A 20,709-nucleotide genomic window follows, 5' to 3' on the forward strand; every position below is an offset into this window, starting at 1 on the left:
GTATAGGATTTGATGGGCCACACTAACAGGTGTATCAGTAGCAGCGTGAGACAGTGGGGCAGTAGGCTACCCACCTCATCGTCGTACTGGGCATACTGGGCATACTGCTGCTCCAGCATCTCTCTCTGTCTCCTCTCCTGCTCCAGAGTCTGTTGGATCAGAGTAGCCACCTCGCTCACCTGGCCCGGACGCTCTCGACCAATCACAAACCTGGAAACGGACAGCAACAGCCAATCAGCAAGAGCATACATTAAGCATTCACATAATGAAGAATCATTGGACAATAGATTGGAAAAATAACTGCTATTGCGTGTCACAGAAGTGCTGACTTTAAAAATACACTGAAACACTGTGCATGTTGGTTTACTGAGGAATGAGAGCTTCACTTCAATACACCTCTTCCATTGACTTTTTCTCATTCATTTATCAGCTTAACTAAACACGACTGAACTTTCTCTGTCCTAATTTGAAGCTGTTTATTTGTTTGTGTGTTGTTTGAGGCTGTAACAGGCAGTCTGTGCGATTGGCAGGGACTTAACGGCAGGATCTGATTATAGAGGAGTGGAGGCGAGGAGGGGGAAGGTGGCTTTCATCAGTAACACAGTGACGTGACAAATGTCATGCAGCCCTCCAGGGTGGAATGTGCACGTCAGGCACTGGCACAGGCTCAGGGTTACAGCTGTACCAGCCATTCTCTCACACCCTACCCCACCCTATCAAACCCCAACCCGACCATACCCTACCCTACCCTTTTTTTATTTTTTTTATTTCACCTTTATTTAACCAGGTAGGCTAGTTGAGAACAAGTTCTCATTTGCAACTGCGACCTGGCCAAGATAAAGCATAGCAGTGTGAACAGACAACACAGAGTTACACATGGAGTAAACACCCTACCAAACCCTACCCTACTAATACCCCACCCTATCAAACCCCAACCCGACCATACCCTACCATACTCTACCATACCCCACCCTACCATACTCTACCATACCCCACCCTACCATACTCTACCATACCATACTCTACCATACAATACCCTACCATACAATACCATACCATACTCTACCATACCCCACCCCACCATACCATACTCTACCATACCATACCCTACCATACCATACTCTACCATACCCTACCCTACCCTACCCCACCCTACCATACTCTACCATACCCCACTCTACCATACCATACCCCACCCTACCATATACTACCATACATTATCCTACCATACCATACCCTACCATACTCTACCATACCATACCCTACCCCACCCTACCATACTCTACCATACCCTACTCTACCATACCCCACCCCACTTCTACCATACCCTACCAAACTCTACCATACTCTACCATACCCTACCCTACCCCACCCCACCCCACCATACTCTACCATACCCCACCCCACTCTACCATACCCCACCCCACTCTACCATACCCTACCATACCATACCCTACTCTACCATACCCCACCCCACTTCTACCATACCCTACCAAACTCTACCATACTCTACCATACCCTACCCTACCCCACCCCACCCCACCATACTCTACCATACCCCACCATACTCTACCATACCCCACCCCACTCTACCATACCCTACCATACCATACCCTACTCTACCATACCCCACCCAACCCTGCCATACCATATCCTACCCTACCATACAATACTCTACCATATCCTACCCTACAATACTCTACCATATCCCACCCTACACTACCATACCCTACCATCCTCTACCGTACCCCACCCTACCATACTCTACCATACCCTACCCCACCCCACCATACCCCCACCCTACCATACCCTACCATCCTCTACCATACCATACCCTACCCCACCCAACCATACCCTACCATACTCTACCATACCCCACCCTACACTACCATACCCTACAAAGCCTAGGACTGCCATGCCATCCACTGGTGAGAGAGAGAGTTATCAAATCAAAGTACACTAAAAACAAATGTGTGGTTAAAATTGGCAACAAGTAAACAGACTTCTTCGCTCAGGGACGTGGTGTGAAACAGGGCTGCTCAAGTTCAACACTGTTTAACATCTACATTAATGAATTGGCAAAAACATTAGAAGAATCTGCAGCACCTGGTCTCACCTTACACAATACTGAAATCAAGTGTCTGCTGTACGCAGATGACCTGGTGTTGTGGTCTCCCACTAAGGAGCTACTGCAGCACCTAGATCATCTGCACAGGTTCTGACTGATAACCTAAAAAAAGCTGAATAGAATATGCAAAAAAAGGTCCGGAAATCAGGATCACAAACATTAATTCTATTTGGACACAGTTCTATTAGAACACACCAAAAACTACACATATCTAGAACTAAATATCAGCAACACAGGTGGCTTTCACATGGCTGTGAACAAGCTAAGAGACAAAGCAAGAAGAGCATTATATGTCATTAGAAGCAACATTAAAATGGAAATTCCAATTAGAATCTGGCACAAAATGGCAGCGAAGTATGGGGTCCCCTCTCTAATAATGAATTTACCAAATGGGACAAACATCCAATCAAAATACTGCATGCAGAGTTTTTGAAGTGCAAAGAAAACCTCCAAATAACTCATGTAGAGCAGAATTGGGCCAATAGCCCCCCTTATTAGAATAGAACAAATAAGCAACCCTGAAACATATCATCACACAGCCCTACAATGTCAAGAGATGAAACAAGAGAAGAGTCCCTGATTACAGAGTTCTGTGCTAAACGATCACAGTCCAAACCAACTCCATAGAGCCTCATCTGAAGCACAACAGAAAATATGACCACATTATCACAAAGCAAAATTAAAATAAATCATCTATTGGAAAGACACCACAAAAAAATGTACGTCAACTTCAATGCTTTTTGTCTCTAAACAGACAGTACATGGTGGCAGACTATCTGACCACTGTGACTGATAGAAAACTGAGGAAAACACTGACTAGGTACAGACTCAGTGAGCACAGTCTGGCTATAGAGACTGGTCGTCACAGGCATTCTCATGAATATTGTTGTTGTAGTTGCTGTTAGTGGTAATCCCATTTCCACTACTACTATTATTAGGAACATTCACCTTTTAATTAATCCACTTTGTCCAGTTTATAACAACATTGAAGGTATATATTTATTCTGGCAGTATCTTGCTAACTGTGACTCAAATCTCCAAAACCCAAATCCAGTGTTTGGGATGGTCTTTAAGTCATTCAGTAATAGATTTGTGAATGCCAGGTCACCTCTCCCCATGTTCCCTCTCTACCACCCAGCATACAGGAGGCAAAAACACATCTTTCTCTGGTTTCTCCCTCCCTCTCAGCGGGAGAGCATATTTGAGTCTCCAATCATCCGGAGTGGGCACACTGATTACAGAGCTTCAGTGCTAAACGCTCCACAGTCCAGAGGGCTAACGTTGAGCTACATCTGAAGCAACAACAGAGAGGAATCACGGCCATCTCTCCATCTAGCAGCTGACCTGGAAACAGTTTCTGCATTCCCGGAAAAGCAACATGCAGGGGGGTTCCACCCTGCTTCCTACTGCTCTGGGAACAACAGCCATAATGCAGAGAACATGTCTAGTCCATTAGGAGCTGCTATGTTGACAGACGCGGGAGGCTTGAAAGAAGAGGCACACTATTCCCTTCTGAAAGCTTTTGACGAGGGCCCATAGGGCTCTGGTCAAAAGTAGTGCACTACATAGGGAATAGGGTGCCATGTGGGACGCACATGTTTAGGGATTTGAGGGATGTCCGCACTTCACTTCCTCACACAAAGGATATGCCCTCTGTCAACCATTGTGGGATGTTAGTTTCATATTGTGCTGTCTTTTAATATCTGGCTCATTAATATACATCTTTCTTCTTTTTTTACCATAATGTGATTATAGTTTCATGTGGAGATCAGTGACATCTTACTCATCTGGTTCCAGAGACCTGGATGATGTCGTAAGTCAGGGTTAAATTGAGTTGAAATGGCAAATCTGGGACACAGGGCGATCAAACCCAGGGAGGAGAGAGAGAGGGAGAGAGATTTACTGGACAGGAGGACGAAGAGAGTGAATGAAAAAGGAGAGATAGAGAGGAGAGAAGAGGAGAGAACAGATCAGAAGAAAAGAAGTGAGAAGAGAGAAAGAAAGAAAATGTGTGATGGATGACAGAGTTATATAATAATAATAATTCAGAGGAGAGTAAACCAACAGAGGGGGAGAGAGGGAAAAAACACTATATAAGAGAGGACAAAAATAGCAAGAGAGGGAGGGAGAGGACTGAAAGAGAGAGGGAGAGAGAGGACTGAAAGAGAGAGGGAGAGTGAGAGGACTGAAAGAGAGAGGGAGAGAGGACTGGAAGACAGAGGGAGAGAGAGGACTGAAAGAGAGAGGGAGAGAGAGGACTGAAAGAGAGAGAGAGAGGACTGAAAGAGAGAGAGAGAGAGGACTGAAAGAGAGGGAGAGAGAGGACTGAAAGAGAGAGAGAGAGAGGACTGAAAGAGGGAGAGAGAGAGGACTGAAAGAGAGAGGCAGAGAGAGGACTGAAAGAAAGAGAGAGGGAGAGTGAGAGGACTGAAAGAGAGAGGGAGAGAGGACTGGAAGACAGAGGGAGAGAGAGGACTGAAAGAGAGAGGCAGAGAGAGGACTGAAAGAGAGAGGGAGAGTGAGAGGACTGAAAGAGAGAGGGAGAGAGGACTGGAAGACAGAGGGAGAGAGAGGACTGAAAGAGAGAGGGAGAGAGAGGACTGAAAGAGAGAGAGAGAGAGGACTGAAAGAGAGAGAGAGGACTGAAAGAGAGAGAGAGAGAGAGGACTGAAAGAGAGAGGGAGAGACATAGAGGACTGAAAGAGAGAGAGAGATCTAAACGCGTCCACATGCTTCTCAGACAAAACAGTTCGTAAGAGTTTGTGCATATATTATAACGCCATTTCGTGATGTTTTTCTTCGTTTTGGACTTCGGTAAGGTTGTTCCGGCAGTTCGGGCACACACATTTCTTTCTTGATGCCAGTCAAAGTTTGGGAGCCGAAGGTCAACTGTAGGGATTCTTCAATAAAGTCGTTGTTGTCATTCAATGAGAGACGACTTGTTTTCATGCACGTTTTTTCATTGAGAAATAATGCACCAAAGTTAGTTAGAAAAATCTTAGATGAATTCTGACTATTTTGAGGAAGTGTATACTGGCTACGGCGTATCAGAATGGCCAAACAGCACTATTGCCGTTTTTTCCCCTAATTTTTCAAGCGAAGGTCTTTTGAGTTCGCCTAGCCGACTTGGGCTAACTGCCTGCCTAACTGATGCATGCTGGGAGGGGGTTATTCATAAAGCTCTTCTCTTCCATGCTGTGCTCCTCTATTGTTTGGGAGAAGAGTGTTCTGCTCTGTGGAGCGGAGGCCTGCTGTCCACTACTCTTTCACAATGAGACATATTTACACTCTATTTACATTATGCTAATGTAGCATGAATGGGGGTCCGGCAAAACGTTTTTCACATGCAGGCTATGTTCTGTGTTTGTGTAGCAGTTTTGGTGGTCTGCAGTTTGAAAACATACAGTACGTTGGGTTAAGTTTGGAGACAAAATGGCCCCCTTCCCTCTAATAAGGCACAACATAATGTAAACAGCACTTTCTCAGTGAGCTCAGAGCTAAAGAGAAAAGGTTCTGTAAGAGAATCACAGTAAAGTGGACACATGCATAATGATTTATGTGCAGAAAGAACGACTATACGACAGACTACTGTAGCTGTACACTGAGTTATGCTCCTCTAACAAAGCAGTTTTAACTAACAGACCAGAGAGAGCGAGAGAGAGAGACAGCAATAGAAAGAGTGGGAGGTAGTGAGTGAAAGAGAGAGAGAGGGAGAGAGAGAGAGACGTGAATGCAAGCATTTCCCATGACTGTGTCTCACTCAAAACCCATTGTTTCCCTGGCCCATCACCCCACCCTGGATTTGGACAGCCTCTATGACCAGGTACACCCCAACAAGACCACGGACCTCAACTTTGCCAGGACCTTGAAAGACATCGCTCTCAACCGCAGTCCCTGCACCTCACACAGCAGCAACAGAGCGATGAGCACCTTGCCCAGACCCCAGACCCGCGAGACTCCCCCCCCAGAGGACATACACTCAGACCACAGCATCATCAGCCACGCCTCCACCCCCAACCCCAAACCAACCCTGGCCACATCCTATATAGGCCCCCGGATCAGGCTTATGCCCACTGGTTGGCCTCTAGGTTACAGAGAGCTGGTAGTCCCATCCACCAAACTACCAGTTGTAAAACAGGAAAGGGACTCAGGAAAGGGACTCAGGAAAGGGACTCAGGGGGTATGATCATTTGGTATAGATCAGACCGAAGCCACTCTATTAAATAGGTTGAAAACAGGAGCATTTGACATCTGGTTAGAGAAACATGTCCTCCTGTGTGCTGGCTGCAGTACGGTAGACTTCTTTATCACCAACCTCAACCCAGAGTCTCTCAGAACGTTCAGTCAGCCCACTGCAGCCCTATCAGATCACAGTTAACAGTCAGCCCACTGCAGCCCTATCAGATCACAGTTAACAGTCAGCCCACTGCAGCCCTATCAGATCACAGTTAACAGTCAGCCCACTGCAGCCCTATCAGATCACAGTTAACAGTCAGCCCACTGCAGCCCTATCAGATCACAGTTAACAGTCAGCCCACTGCAGCCCTATCAGATCACAGTTAACAGTCAGCCCACTGCAGCCCTATCAGATCACAGTTAACAGTCAGCCCACTGCAGCCCTATCAGATCACAGTTAACAGTCAGCCCACTGCAGCCCTATCAGATCACAGTTAACAGTCACCCCTATCAGATCACAGTTAACAGTCAGCCCACTGCACCCCTATCAGATCACAGTTAACAGTCAGCCCACTGCAGCCCTATCAGATCACAGTTAACAGTCAGCCCACTGCAGCCCTATCAGATCACAGTTAACAGTCAGCCCACTGCCCCTATCAGATCACAGTTACAGTCAGTCAGCCCACTAACAGTCAGTCCACCCCTATCAGATCACAGTTACACAGTCAGCCCACAGTGACACCCCAGCCCTCACAGTTAACAGATCACAGTTACAGTCAGTCCAGCCCATCAGATCACAGTTAACAGTCAGCCCTATCAGATCACAGTTAACACAGTCAGCCCACTAACAGCAGTCCCCTATCAGATCACAGTTAACAGTCACCCCTATCAGATCACAGTTAACAGTCAGCCCACTGCACCCCTATCAGATCACAGTTAACAGTCAGTCCACTGACACCCCTATCAGATCACAGTTAACAGTCAGTCCACTGACACCCCTATCAGATCACAGTTAACAGTCAGTCCACTGCAGCCCTTTGTTGTTCACCTCTCTATAGGTGAGGGCTTTGTTATGGAGAATCGCTTCTTTTTAGTTGGTTGTAGAATTTAATAGATATTTTCTGGATTTTCATCATTAGCGGGAATCGTCCTAATTCTGCTCTGCAAGCATTATTTGGTGTTTTACGTTGTACACAGAAGGTGTTTTTGCAGAATTCTGTATGCGTGAGTCTCAATTTGATGTGTGTCCCATTTAGTGAATTCTTAGTTGGTGAGTGGACCCCAGAGAGCATTAGAGAGGTAGAGAGTATTAGAGAGATAGAGAGAGGTAGAGGTAGAGAGCTAGAGCGAGGTAGAGAGAGGTAGAGAGTATTAGAGAGGTAGAGAGAGGTAGAAAGTATTAGAGAGGTAGAGAGTATTGGAGAGGTAGAGAGTATTAGAGAGGTAGAGAGTGTTTGAGAGGTAGAGAGGTAGAGAGAGGTAGAGAGTGTTTGAGAGAGGTAGAGAGAGGTAGAGAGGTAGAGAGAAGTAGAGAGGTAGAGAGTATTGGAAAGGTAGAGGTAGAGAGGTAGAGAGAGAGGTAGAGAGAGGTAGAGAGGGATAGAGAGAGGTAGAGAGAGGTAGAGAGGTAGAGAGAAGTAGAGAGGTAGAGAGAGGTAGAGAGGTAGAGAGGTAGAGAGAGGTAGAGAGAGGTAGAGAGGTAAAGAGAGAGGTAGAGAGAGGTAGAGAGGTAGAGAGAAGTAGAGAGGTAGAGAGAGGTAGAAAGGTAGAGAGTGTTTGAGAGAGGTAGAGAGGTAGAGAGAGGTAGAGAGAGGTATAGAGGTAGACCCCAGAGTAGGCGGGGCTCTGTCCTTGTTCTCTCATGACCATGACTGCTGTGGTTTATGCCACTTTGTGGTACCTTGGACTCATCTGGATAAAGAAATCAAATATATTTTATTATGAATATGACTGTTGGTATTACCTGACCACTCCCTGTGTGTTCCTCAGGACGGAGGCAGCAAAGCTCTGGGTCACTCCCACCAGACTGGTGCCGTCCACCTCCACAATCTGGTCGTTCACTTTGATCCTACGAAACAACACACTGAGGTCACATAAAGGTCACACACAGGTTACATACAGGTCCCATACAGGCTACTGGGCAGTGGCCTGGCTGGTCTAGAGGTAATGCTGCAGCCTACACGTCTGTAGTGTTGGCATAGGCTAAAATCTGGTCAAATATATTTCTTTATCATTCCTCACAGTTATCCTCTGTCTCTATCGTTCCCCAGTTATCCTCTCTCTCTATCGTTCCCCAGTTATCCTCTCTCTCTATCGTTCCCCACAGTTATCCTCTCTCTCTATAGTTCACCACAGTTATCCTCTCTCTCTATAGTTCCCCAGTTATCCTCTCTCTCTATCGTTCCCCAGTTATCCTCTCTCTCTATCGTTCCCCAGTTATCCTCTCTCTCTATAGTTCCCCACAGTTATCCTCTCTCTTTAGTTCCCCACAGTTATCCTCTCTCTCTATCCTTCCCCAGTTATCCCTCTCTCTATAGTTCCCCAGTTATCCTCTCTATATAGTTCCCCAGTTATCCTCTCTCTCTATCGTTCCCCAGTTATCCTCTCTCTCTATCGTTCCCCAGTTATCCTCTCTCTCTATAGTTCCCCAGTTATCCTCTCTCTATATAGTTCCCCAGTTATCCTCTCTCTATATAGTTCCCCAGTTATCCTCTCTCTCTATAGTTCCCCAGTTATCCTCTCTCTATATAGTTCCCCAGTTATCCTCTCTCTCTATAGTTCCCCAGTTATCCTCTCTCTCTATAGTTCCCCAGTTATCCTCTCTCTCTATAGTTCCCCAGTTATCCTCTCTCTCTATCGTTCCCCAGTTATCCTCTCTCTCTATCGTTCCCCAGTTATCCTCTCTCTCTATAGTTCCCCAGTTATCCTCTCTCTCTATAGTTCCCCAGTTATCCTCTCTCTCTATAGTTCCCCAGTTATCCTCTCTCTCTATAGTTCCCCAGTTATCCTCTCTCTCTATCGTTCCCCAGTTATCCTCTCTCTCTATAGTTCCCCAGTTATCCTCTCTCTCTATAGTTCCCCAGTTATCCTCTCTCTATATAGTTCCCCAGTTATCCTCTCTCTCTATAGTTCCCCAGTTATCCTCTCTCTATATAGTTCCCCAGTTATCCTCTCTCTCTATAGTTCCCCAGTTATCCTCTCTCTCTATCGTTCCCCAGTTATCCTCTCTCTCTATAGTTCCCCAGTTATCCTCTCTCTCTATCGTTCCCCAGTTATCCTCTCTCTCTATAGTTCCCCAGTTATCCTCTCTCTCTATCGTTCCCCAGTTATCCTCTCTCTCTATAGTTTCCCAGTTATCCTCTCTCTCTATAGTTCCCCAGTTATCCTCTCTCTATATAGTTCCCCAGTTATCCTCTCTCTCTATAGTTCCCCAGTTATCCTCTCTCTCTATCGTTCCCCAGTTATCCTCTCTATATAGTTCCCCAGTTATCCTCTCTCTATAGTTCCCCAGTTATCCTCTCTCTATCGTTCCCCAGTTATCCTCTCTCTAAAGTTCCCCAGTTATCCTCTCTCTCTATAGTTCCCCAGTTATCCTCTCTCTCTATAGTAATCCCTCAGTTTATTATCCTCTCTCTATAGTTCCCCAGTTATCCTCTCTCTATCGTTCCCCAGTTATCCTCTCTCTCTATAGTTCCCCAGTTATCCCTCTCTCTATAGTTCCCCAGTTATCCTCTCTCTCTATAGTTCCCCAGTTATCCTCTCTCTATCGTTCCCCAGTTATCCTCTCTCTCGTTCCCCAGTTATCCTCTCTATAGTTCCCCAGTTATCCTCTCTCTCTATAGTTCCCCAGTTATCCTCTCTCTCTATCGTTCCCCAGTTATCCTCTCTCTCTATAGTTCCCCAGTTATCCTCTCTCTCTAAAGTTCCCCAGTTATCCTCTCTCTCTATAGTTCCCCAGTTATCCTCTCTCTCTATAGTTCCCCAGTTATCCTATAGTTCTCTCTATAGTTCCCCAGTTATCCTCTCTCTATAGTTCCCCAGTTATCCCTCTCTCTATAGTTCCCCAGTTATCCTCTCTCTCTATAGTTCCCCAGTTATCCTCTCTCTCTATAGTTCCCCAGTTATCCTCTCTCTCTATAGTTCCCCAGTTATCCTCTCTCTCTATCGTTCCCCAGTTATCCTCTCTCTTTATAGTTCCCCACAGTTATCCTCTCTCTCTATCGTTCCCCAGTTATCCTCTCTCTCTATAGTTCCCCAGTTATCCTCTCTCTCTATCGTTCCCCAGTTATCCTCTCTCTCTATAGTTCCCCAGTTATCCTCTCTCTCTATCGTTCCCCAGTTATCCTCTCTCTCTATCGTTCCCCAGTTATCCTCTCTCTCTATAGTTTCCCAGTTATCCTCTCTCTCTATAGTTCCCCACACTTATCCTCTCCCTCTATCGTTCCCCAGTTATCCTCTCTATCTATAGCTCCCCAGTTATTCTCTCTCTCTATCGTTCCCCAGTTATCCTCTCTCTCTATAGTTCCCCACACTTATCCTCTCTCTCTATCGTTCCTCACTGTTATCCTCTCTCTCTATAGTTCCCCAGTTATCCTCTCTCTCTATCGTTCCCCAGTTATCCTCTCTCTCTATAGTTCCCCAGTTATCCTCCCTCTCTATCGTTCCCCAGTTATCCTCTCTCTCTATCGTTCCCCAGTTATCCTCTCTCTCATAGTTCCCCAGTTAGTTCCTCTCAGTTCCTCACAGTTATCCCTCTCTCTATAGTTCTTATCTAGTTCCCCAGTCTATAGTTCCCCAGTTATCCTCTCTATCTATAGCTCCCCAGTTATCCTCTCTCTCTATAGTTCCCCAGTTATCCTCTCTCTCTATAGTTCCCCACACTTATCCTCTCTCTCTATCGTTCCTCACAGTTATCCTCTCTCTCTATAGTTCCCCAGTTATCCTCTCTCTCTATAGTTCCCCAGTTATCCTCTCTCTCTATAGTTCCCCAGTTATCCTCTCTCTCTATCGTTCCCCAGTTATCCTCTCTCTCTATAGCTCCCCAGTTATCCTCTCTCTCTATAGTTCCCCAGTTATCCTCTCTCTCTATAGTTCCCCAGTTATCCTCTCTCTCTATAGTTCCCCAGTTATCCTCTCTCTCTATAGTTCCTCACCGTTATCCTCTCTCTCTCTATCGCTCCCCACAGTTATGAAAACACCTTAAGGATCCACTGTGCAGTAGTAAACTATGCACTGGTGTGGCACTATGCAGAGTGATTAGAATAGTAATGGTTGCATAGAAAATATGTAATCTAAGTCAGGGGATTTCATAATCTGGTTTTGAAACTGTGTTCAGAAATTATGCAATTGCCGATTATCAAACTGATGATGTTGAAGAGAACACACAGGAAGCAGGCATGAGAAATACATAGAAATACATAGCGAGATATGGTCAGCATAGACCAGGAAGTAAATGACTGAATACAGAGCAAGACTGTCTTGAGGCAACCACTCTCCATTACAATAGTGGAGCAGCACTATTACCTAACCCTATTCAAATCATGGCGTTAGCTAGGACCTGACAGGATGTGTAGCTAGCGCTGCCTGCTAGCGCCCAGGGATTGTGAGCCAACGCAACTTTGGTCAACAGAGGACACAAGGTTATCCAAGTGTCTGTGTCTCCAATGGCACCCTATTCACTTCCCTATTTAGTGCACTACTTTTGGCCAGGGCCCATAGGCCTCTGGTCAAAAGTAGTGCACTTTGTAGAGAATACATTTGGGACTAAAAAACGGATGTCGGATCTTAACTTGATCACTCTTTTGTTGCGGAGATTTTTCCTGTTGCATCAGGAAATTCAAATGATTCTTGAAAATAAGCCATTCTCTTTCCATGCGGGGGCTGTCGTGTCATTGGGATCAGGCATTCTATCAAAATAATATTCTCTCTAGCTCGCTCAAACGCTAAGCCTAGGTCCTATTACTGCAACAAAGATCTGAAATGCAGCCCTACACATTAACAACCGTCGTTTTATTTAGCTTAATGACACAAGATAGATATATTGGTATCCACTAGGCTACGACATACAGTGTTGAGTGTATCCTATGGTTATGAATGAACTGTCAAAATTGAGTTCAATCGTGGCCTTTGGTGATCTAGCAGTTGGGACCGCTGTCTTCAACACACACATATAAAGCCATCCGGGTCAGCGTTGGTTTGATTCCGGCCTACTCCCTTCTGGCACAAATAACTCAATCCCTCCGATCATTTGGTTACAAATTTCAAATATGGACAGTCCAGGGATATTTTACCCTCCTTTTTAAATAAGAAATGACCATACCAGACACTTATGGATAACATAAATAAGAAACAAATAAATAACAGTAGGCTGCACCAACATTAGTTTCCAATCATAGTGTTGGGTAAATTGCCACAGTAGATTTGCTGTGTTAAATCAGGAAATACTTTATTTCTATTGTCAAATAGATAAATCTTTAGTCTGTTCAAAAAGGACTAAGTTGATCCAATGACAATACAAACCAGAGGGTGACCATATCTTGAAAGACTTTGAAAGACATTTATAAAATAAACCCTTTTTCCGTAATATTATGGAGCCAATTAAGAAGGAATATCGAAGTAACGAAGTTAGAATCAAAATTCGGTTTTCATCAAAATAATAATTATTGCCAACTATGACATGACGTAATAAACTAATTCTGTTGCAAGAGAAAATATTATTATTAAACTTGCCAGATCATTTTCCATCAATGGACGTCGATTAAACTCACCTGACTGCAATGATTAATCAATAAGGCACGAGAGGGCATGGTATATGAAAGGTTGCTGGATCGAATCCTGAGCTGACAAGGTAAAAATCAGTCATTCAGCCCCTGAGCAAGGCAGTTAACCCACTGTTCCCCGGGGCGCCGATGACGTGGATGTCGATTAAGGCAGCCTCCCGCACCTCTCTGATTCAGAGGGGTTGGGTTAAATGTGGAAGAAACATTTCAGTTGAACATATTCAGTTGTACAATTGACTAGGTGCCCCCCTTCCCTTTCCCTGTTTGGCCAATATACAATGTCTAAGGGCTGTTCCTAATCATAACGCAACGCCGATTTCCTGAATACAGCCGTTAGCCGTGGTATATTGGCCATATACCACAAACCAGATGTTAAGACTACAAACAGTCAAATGGTCCATTTGTGAGATTGACTTGTCATTTCAATAGGCTACAGACTAACATCTGGGTTTAGAATTGTAATTACATTTTGACAGGGTTTGCTTAGATAGATGCAGGTAGCCTACAGCCCCTGATAGGCCAACATATAATTTCAGGATAATCTACAGTAGCCTAGACAAGATGTAGGCAAGATGTAAACTGAATAATTTAGCAGCTTGCTTAGATCAAATTAACAGACTCATTTATTCAACATGAATAACTTGGTGATTTCAAGGTAAGAAATGCTTGTATTTTCCAATAGCATGCTGGAATAGGCTACTGAGGATGAGATCGTAATTAAATATTAATAATATGTATATGAACTGAATATGCTTGTCAACAACAGCCAGTGTCTCTTCATTTTTATTTTATTGATCTGACTGAATTTTACAGTCAATCTAACGTGTTTTAACAACTGGTCGGCAATTGCGATAGAGCTTTGATAACTTCCAATTTAATGAACGAAACATGGACATTAATAATTGCATAATAACACAAGGTAACTTACAATACATTTTCACCCACGACATTGTTTTTAAAGTGGCCCAAAATGCAGGAAAACCACAGACATCACAACCCTGGCTTCCTATCAAGAGCCGTGGAGGAGATATAGGGTTTAACGGACAACATTGACATGGAGGTGGCCACGCACGCCTCCAACTCAATCATCAAGTTTGCAGACGACACAACAGTGGTAGGCTTGATTACCAAAAACGACGAGACGGCCTACAGGGAGGAGGTGAGGGCCCTCGGAGTGTGGTGTCAGGAAAATAACCTCACACTCAACGTCAACAAAACTAAGGAGATGATTGTGGACTTCAGGAAACAGCAGAGGGAACACCCCCCTATCCACATTGATAGAACAGTAGTGGAGAGGGTAGTAAGTTTTAAGTTCCTCGGCGTACACATCACAGACAAACTGAATTGGTCCACCCACACAGACAGCATCGTGAAGAAGGCGCAGCAGCGCCTCTTCAACCTCAGGAGGCTGAAGAAATTTGGCTTGTCACCAAAAGCACTCACAAACTTCTACAGATGCACAATCGAGAGCATCCTGGCGGGCTGTATCACCGCCTGGTACGGCAACTGCTCCGCCCAAAACCGTAAGGCTCTCCAGAGGGTAGTGAGGTCTGCACAACGCCTCACCGGGGGAAAACTACCTGCCCTCCAGGACACCTACACCACCCGATGTCACAGGAAGGCCATAAAGATCATCAAGGACAACAACCACCCGAGCCACTGCCTGTTCACCCCGCTATCATCCAGAAGGCGAGGTCAGTACAGGTGCATCAAAGCGGGGACCGAGAGACTGAAACACAGCTTCTATCTCAAGGCCATCAGACTGTTAAACAGCCACCACTAACATTGAGTGGCTGCTGCCAACATACTGACTCAACTCCAGCCACTTTAATAATGGGAATTGATGGGAAATGATGTAAAATATATCACTAGCCACTTTAAACAATGCTACCTAATATAATGTTTACATAACCTACATTATTCATCTCATATGTATATGTACTGTATATACTGTACTCTATATCATCTACTGCATCTTTATGTAATACATGTATCACTAGCCACTTTAACTATGCCACTTTGTTTACATACTCATCTCATATGTATATACTGCACTCAATACCATCTACTGTATCTTGCCTATGCCGCTCTGTACCATCACTCACTCATATATCTTTATGTACATATTCTTATCCCCTTACACTTGTGTCTATAAGATAGTCGTTTTGGAATTGTTAGCTAGATTACTTGTTGGTTATTACTGCATTGTCGGAACTAGAAGCACAAGCATTTCGCTACACTCGCATTAACTCATGTGTATGTGGCAAATAACATTAACAACTGACAAGCTATTTTGAAAAACATTGGTCATGTGTATGTAGGATTCATGTAAATAACATTTCAAAAGTAGTTTACTATGTTTGATTTGAATTTGATTTCAGGCAGGGATGCTGAGGTGGGACTGGGACTGGGACTGGGAGGCTCAGTGTTAGATAATGCAGATAGGATTCAGGGGATCTCGCTCCCTGGTTGTGTGTGTGTGTGTGTGTGTGTGTGTGTGTGTGTGTGTGTGTGTGTGTGTGTGTGTGTGTGTGTGTGTGTGTGTGTGTGTGTGTGTGTGTGTGTGTGTGTGTGTGTGTGTGTGTGTTTTTTATTGCACGCACGTGTAGCGAAATGCGTGTGTTTCTAGCTCAAACAGCGAAGTAACATCTAACAAGTAATATCTGACAATTTCAAAACATATACCCAACACATACAAATCTAAGTAAAGGAATGGAGTTAAGAATATATAAATATATGGATGAGCAATGTCAGAACGCATAGTGTGCACTTGTGTGTATGGATTGAGTTGGCACCTACTCAGGAAGCAGAAAGCTCTTACCTGTCATCTCTCTCAGCCGCCCCGCCCTCAATGACAGTCTTGACAAAGATTCCCAGTTTCTCCAGACCGGCGTCAGCACCCACTCCCATCCCTATGATGCTGATACCAAGGCCATCATCATCTGGCAGAAAGGAGACAGGAGTTATACAATGACAAGTGTCTGTGTGTGTTTGTGGGGGGGAGGGCATGCCGTGTGTTTGCGTGCTTGCATGCATATGTAAAAGTATAGCTTCCGTCCCTCTCCTCGCCCCTACCTGGGCTCGAACCAGGGACCCTCTGCACACATCGACAACAGCCACCCTCGAAGCATTGTTACCCATCGCAAGGAAGCCGCAGAGAACAACTAGCTGTCTGCAGACACTAGCTAGTCCTAATCCTGCAGACACTAGCTAACCCTAACCCTAACCCTAATCCTGCAGACACGAGCTAACCCTAACCCTAACCCTGCAGACACTAGATAACCATAATCCTAACCCTGCAGACACTAGCTAACCCTAACCCTGCAGACACTAGCTAACCCTAACCCTGCAGACACAAGCTAACCCTAACCCTAACCCTGCAGACACTAGCTAACCCTAACCCTGCAGACACAAGCTAACCCTAACCCTGCAGACACTAGATAACCCTAACCCTGCAGACACTAGCTAACCCTAACCCTGCAGACACTAGCTAACCCTAACCCTGCAGACACTAGCTAACCCTAACCCTGCAGACACTAGCTAACCCTAACCCTAACCCTGCAGACACTAGCTAACCCTAACCCTGCAGACACTAGCTAACCCTAACCCTGTTGACACTAGCTAACCCTAACCCTGCAGACACTAGCTAACCCTAACCCTGTTGACACTAGCTAACCCTAACCCTGCAGACACTAGCTAACCCTAACCCTAACCCTGTAGACACTACCTAACCCTAACCCTGCAGACACTAGCTAACCCTAACCCTGCAGACACTAGCTAACCCTAACCCTAACCCTGTAGACACTAGCTAACCCTAACCCTGCAGACACTAGCTAACCCTAACCCTGCAGACACTAGCTAACCCTAACCCTGCTGACACTAGCTAACCCTAACCCTGTAGACACTAGCTAACCCTAAACCTGCAGACACTAGCTAACCCTAACCCTAACTCTGCAGACACTAGCTAACCCTAACCCTAACTCTGCAGACACTAGCTAACCCTAACCCTGCAGACACTAGATATCCCTAACCTAACCCTTGCAGTTTGGTGCCGCAGAATCCTATGGCACGTTATTTAAGTGTGAACCACTGGTACCATTAATGCTAGTTCGTGCTAGATTGACCACCATCTTTGAGAAGCATTTGATAGCCTTCAATCATGGCTGAACTTGAGAATGTGGGCACGGGGAGGAAGGAGTAGGCTGTCCTTGTAAATAAGAATTTGTTCTTAACTGGCTTGCCTAGGTAAATACATGTTACACTAAGATCATAACATTTCTACACCCTAATTTTCTAATTCTAGTCTAACCAATACCCAAACGGAGATTAAGTGAAAATAAAAATCTCATTGATTTATTAAGACCAGTCGCCATGCTTATCTCAGAGAAGTGCGAAATTGTGTTAAAATAGTTGTCGGCTATTGCTTCTAACTTCAATATGCTCTTTAAATAAATAAGACCTACACCACTTTCAACACTAGTGAGACTCATTGCGCCTAAGGTAGACCTACAGTATATCGAAAAATATGACGTGTCTCCAATAATTACATATAGAGGATTGGAGGATATTTCAGTAATTCAGTGATGTTTATTCCCATAGTAATTATGGATCCATAACTAAATAAACATCGGCATTTTGAAAGAGTCGTTTTACCATATTTTTATTAACGAAAGCATAAAGATGCCATTATTAGGTACATTGTTTTAGTTTGAACGTGCAGACTGGCACTAAGAACAGAACAGCGGGAACGTTTCCCTTGTCAATATTAGTGCAATGCCCCTTAAAGTGGGGGTCCACCCCCTCCTCCCCCTTCCTCCTCCTCCCTTCCCCATGGGCTCAGGCGGTTGTCTGTGCGCGGCTCTGCGGCCCATCCCGTACTCCCTGCCCTCATGTCTTGAACCTCACACGCTTTCAGCTGGAGAACTGCAAAGCAATCCCATTGTGCACCACTCAGGAGCCATGAACAATATGACCAATATATATTGTCCTGCTAATAACAGGGTTAATAATATATCTGTGAGAATATCCAACAGGGTTTTATATCATTCTAAATGAATAATAATAATAATAATCGCTTTGTTTAAAAAATAACAATATTTTATAGATTATTTAGTTTTCAAATAACGTAAAGAGGGCAAAAACACGCCATTCTTTAAGATGGGGTGAGACATTGTTACTAATTTGTAAATAAAGCCAGTTTGTTATTTAGAATTATTTATTTCTGTTTTTGAAGTGAGAGAAACCGAAAATTGTCTCCTAGTCGAGGATGGTAAAGATATTGAACAGGCATCTATAGCAACACAGAGTCGTAGACCGTTGCACCACTCGGGCGCTGTACAACGTGATCGGTCGGGAGTGGCCTACAGTACTACAGTAAGAACAAAATAATCCTAACAAAATTAAATAATACAAATAAAACAAATAATACAAACCTTAGTGTAACAACAGTTTTAGTAAGTAATACTGAAGTCGTGCACAATTATCAGTTTCTATTTAGGTGTATGTCACCCACTCATTGTCAGTTAGAGACACAGTAGGACCCAAAAGCATAATAAGTCCTCTAACTCCCCCTTGCGCTGGTCTGGAGCAGTTGAAGTGGTGACGCAGGGTACCGTACTCAACCACAAATTACCTCTAAGTCCCACGGTGTAAGCTCACAACTTTTAAAGGAGGAACGACTGTGGGGAGTGACTGGATAGTGCATATGGGGTAGGGAGTGACAGGATAGTACATATGGGGTAGGGAGTGAAGGGATAGTGCATATGGGGTAGAGAGTGAAGAGAGTGCATATGGGGTAGAGAGTGAAGAGAGTGCATATGGGGTAGGGAGTGACAGGATAGTGCATATGGGGTAGGGAGTGAAGGGATAGTGCATATGGGGTAGAGAGTGAAGAGAGTGCATATGGGGTAGGGAGTGACAGGATAGTGCATATGGGGTAGGGAGTGACAGGATAGTGCATATGGGGTAGGGAGTGAAGGGATAGTGCATATGGGGTAGGGAGTGAAGAGATAGTGCATATGGGGTAGAGAGTGACAGGATAGTGCATATGGGGTAGGGAGTGACAGGATAGTGCATATGGGGTAGAGAGTGACAGGATAGTACATATGGGGTAGGGAGTGAAGGGATAGTGCATATGGGGTAGAGAGTGAAGATAGTGCATATGGGGTAGGGAGTGACAGGATAGTGCATATGGGGTAGGGAGTGAAGGGATAGTGCATATGGGGTAGGGAGTGAAGAGATAGTGCATATGGGGTAGAGAGTGAAGAGAGTGCATATGGGGTAGGGAGTGACAGGATAGTGCATATGGGGTAGGGAGTGACAGGATAGTGTATATGGGGTAGAGAGTGAAGAGATAATGCATATGGGGTAGGGAGTGACAGGATAGTGCATATGGGGTAGGGAGTGACTGGATAGTGCATATGGGGTAGAGAGTGAAGAGATAATGCATATGGGGTAGGGAGTGACAGGATAGTGCATATGGGGTAGAGAGTGAAGAGAGTGCATATGGGGTAGGGAGTGAAGAGAGTGCATATGGGGTAGGGAGTGACAGGATAGTGTATATGGGGTAGGGTTATATAGGATATGGTTATATGGGGTAGGGAGTGAAGGGATAGTGGATATGGGGTCGGGAGCGACAGGATAGTGCATATGGGGTAGGGAGTGAAGAGATAATGCATATGGGGTATGGAGTGAAGGGATAATGCATATGGGGTAGGGAGTGAAGAGATAATGCATATGGGGTATGGAGTGAAGGGATAATGCAGATGGGGTAGGGAGTGAAGAGATAGTGCATATGGGGTAGGGAGTGAAGAGATAATGCAGATGGGGTTGGGAGTGAAGAGATATATATATATATATATATATATATAATGCATATGGGGTAGGGAGTGAAGAGATAATGCATATGGGGTATGGAGTGAAGGGATAATGCAGATGGGGTAGGGAGTGAAGAGATAGTGCATATGGGGTAGGGAGTGAAGAGATAATGCAGATGGGTTTGGGAGTGAAGAGATAATGCATATGGGGTAGGGAGTGAAGAGATAGTGCATATGGGGTAGGGAGTGAAGAGATAGTGCATATGGGGTAGGGAGTGACAGGATAGTGCATATGGGGTATGGTTATATAGGATATGGTTTTATGGGTCTATTTGGGATCGTCCCCAGGTCTTCCTACCTTTCTCCAGCTCTACAGGGAACAGCTCCAGTTTCTCCACCCTCTTCTCCAGTTCGTACTCTGCTGACGAGGCCACCGGGTCCACCTCCTCATTCCTCCTGTCATAGTCCTCGTTACAGTAGGTGTTGAACACCTGGAGACACACAAACACACACCCTGGTTAGTTACCACACTGAGCTCACTACTTACCCAAGCTATTTTTGGGGAATTACGTTTTGTCAATTACAGTAGTATGAGCCTAAGTATATTGTGCAGGATCATGCCTTTAGATGAGAGGTTCTACAAGTGTTTGAAATGTGTTTTTCAAGTAATACAGATGATATTCTCACCACGGCCAGTGAATACCTTTGGTGGATATGTACAGCATACTGGTCTGTTGACACAGTGAGTTTAAGAGCAGACAACATACAGTAGGCTACTACAGTGGTTTATACTTTAAATGGCGTATATATT

At 44.8% G+C, this 20,709-nt stretch overlaps 1 protein-coding gene across 6 annotated transcripts in view; it reads right to left on the reverse strand.

Moving 5' to 3' along the window:
• ppp1r9a (protein phosphatase 1, regulatory subunit 9A) overlaps positions 1–20,709 on the reverse strand; it is a 113,387-nt gene that overhangs the window by 51,310 nt on the left and 41,368 nt on the right. For 4 of the 6 annotated variants that reach the window (XM_052472600.1, XM_052472603.1, XM_052472601.1 and 1 more), the window contains exons 3-6: positions 20,257–20,389; positions 15,905–16,025; positions 8,268–8,387; positions 75–210 (exon numbers count right to left, since the gene is read on the reverse strand). In XM_052472600.1, the coding sequence (XP_052328560.1) occupies positions 75–210; positions 8,268–8,387; positions 15,905–16,025; positions 20,257–20,389 (510 nt within the window). The remainder of the gene's footprint in view (positions 1–74; positions 211–8,267; positions 8,388–15,904; positions 16,026–20,256; positions 20,390–20,709) is intronic. The other 2 variants (XM_052472604.1, XM_052472602.1) reach the window with 1 other exon arrangement.

Source organism: Oncorhynchus keta, chromosome 20 (assembly GCF_023373465.1).
Source record: "Oncorhynchus keta strain PuntledgeMale-10-30-2019 chromosome 20, Oket_V2, whole genome shotgun sequence".
NCBI classification, from domain to species: Eukaryota; Metazoa; Chordata; class Actinopteri; order Salmoniformes; family Salmonidae; genus Oncorhynchus; species Oncorhynchus keta.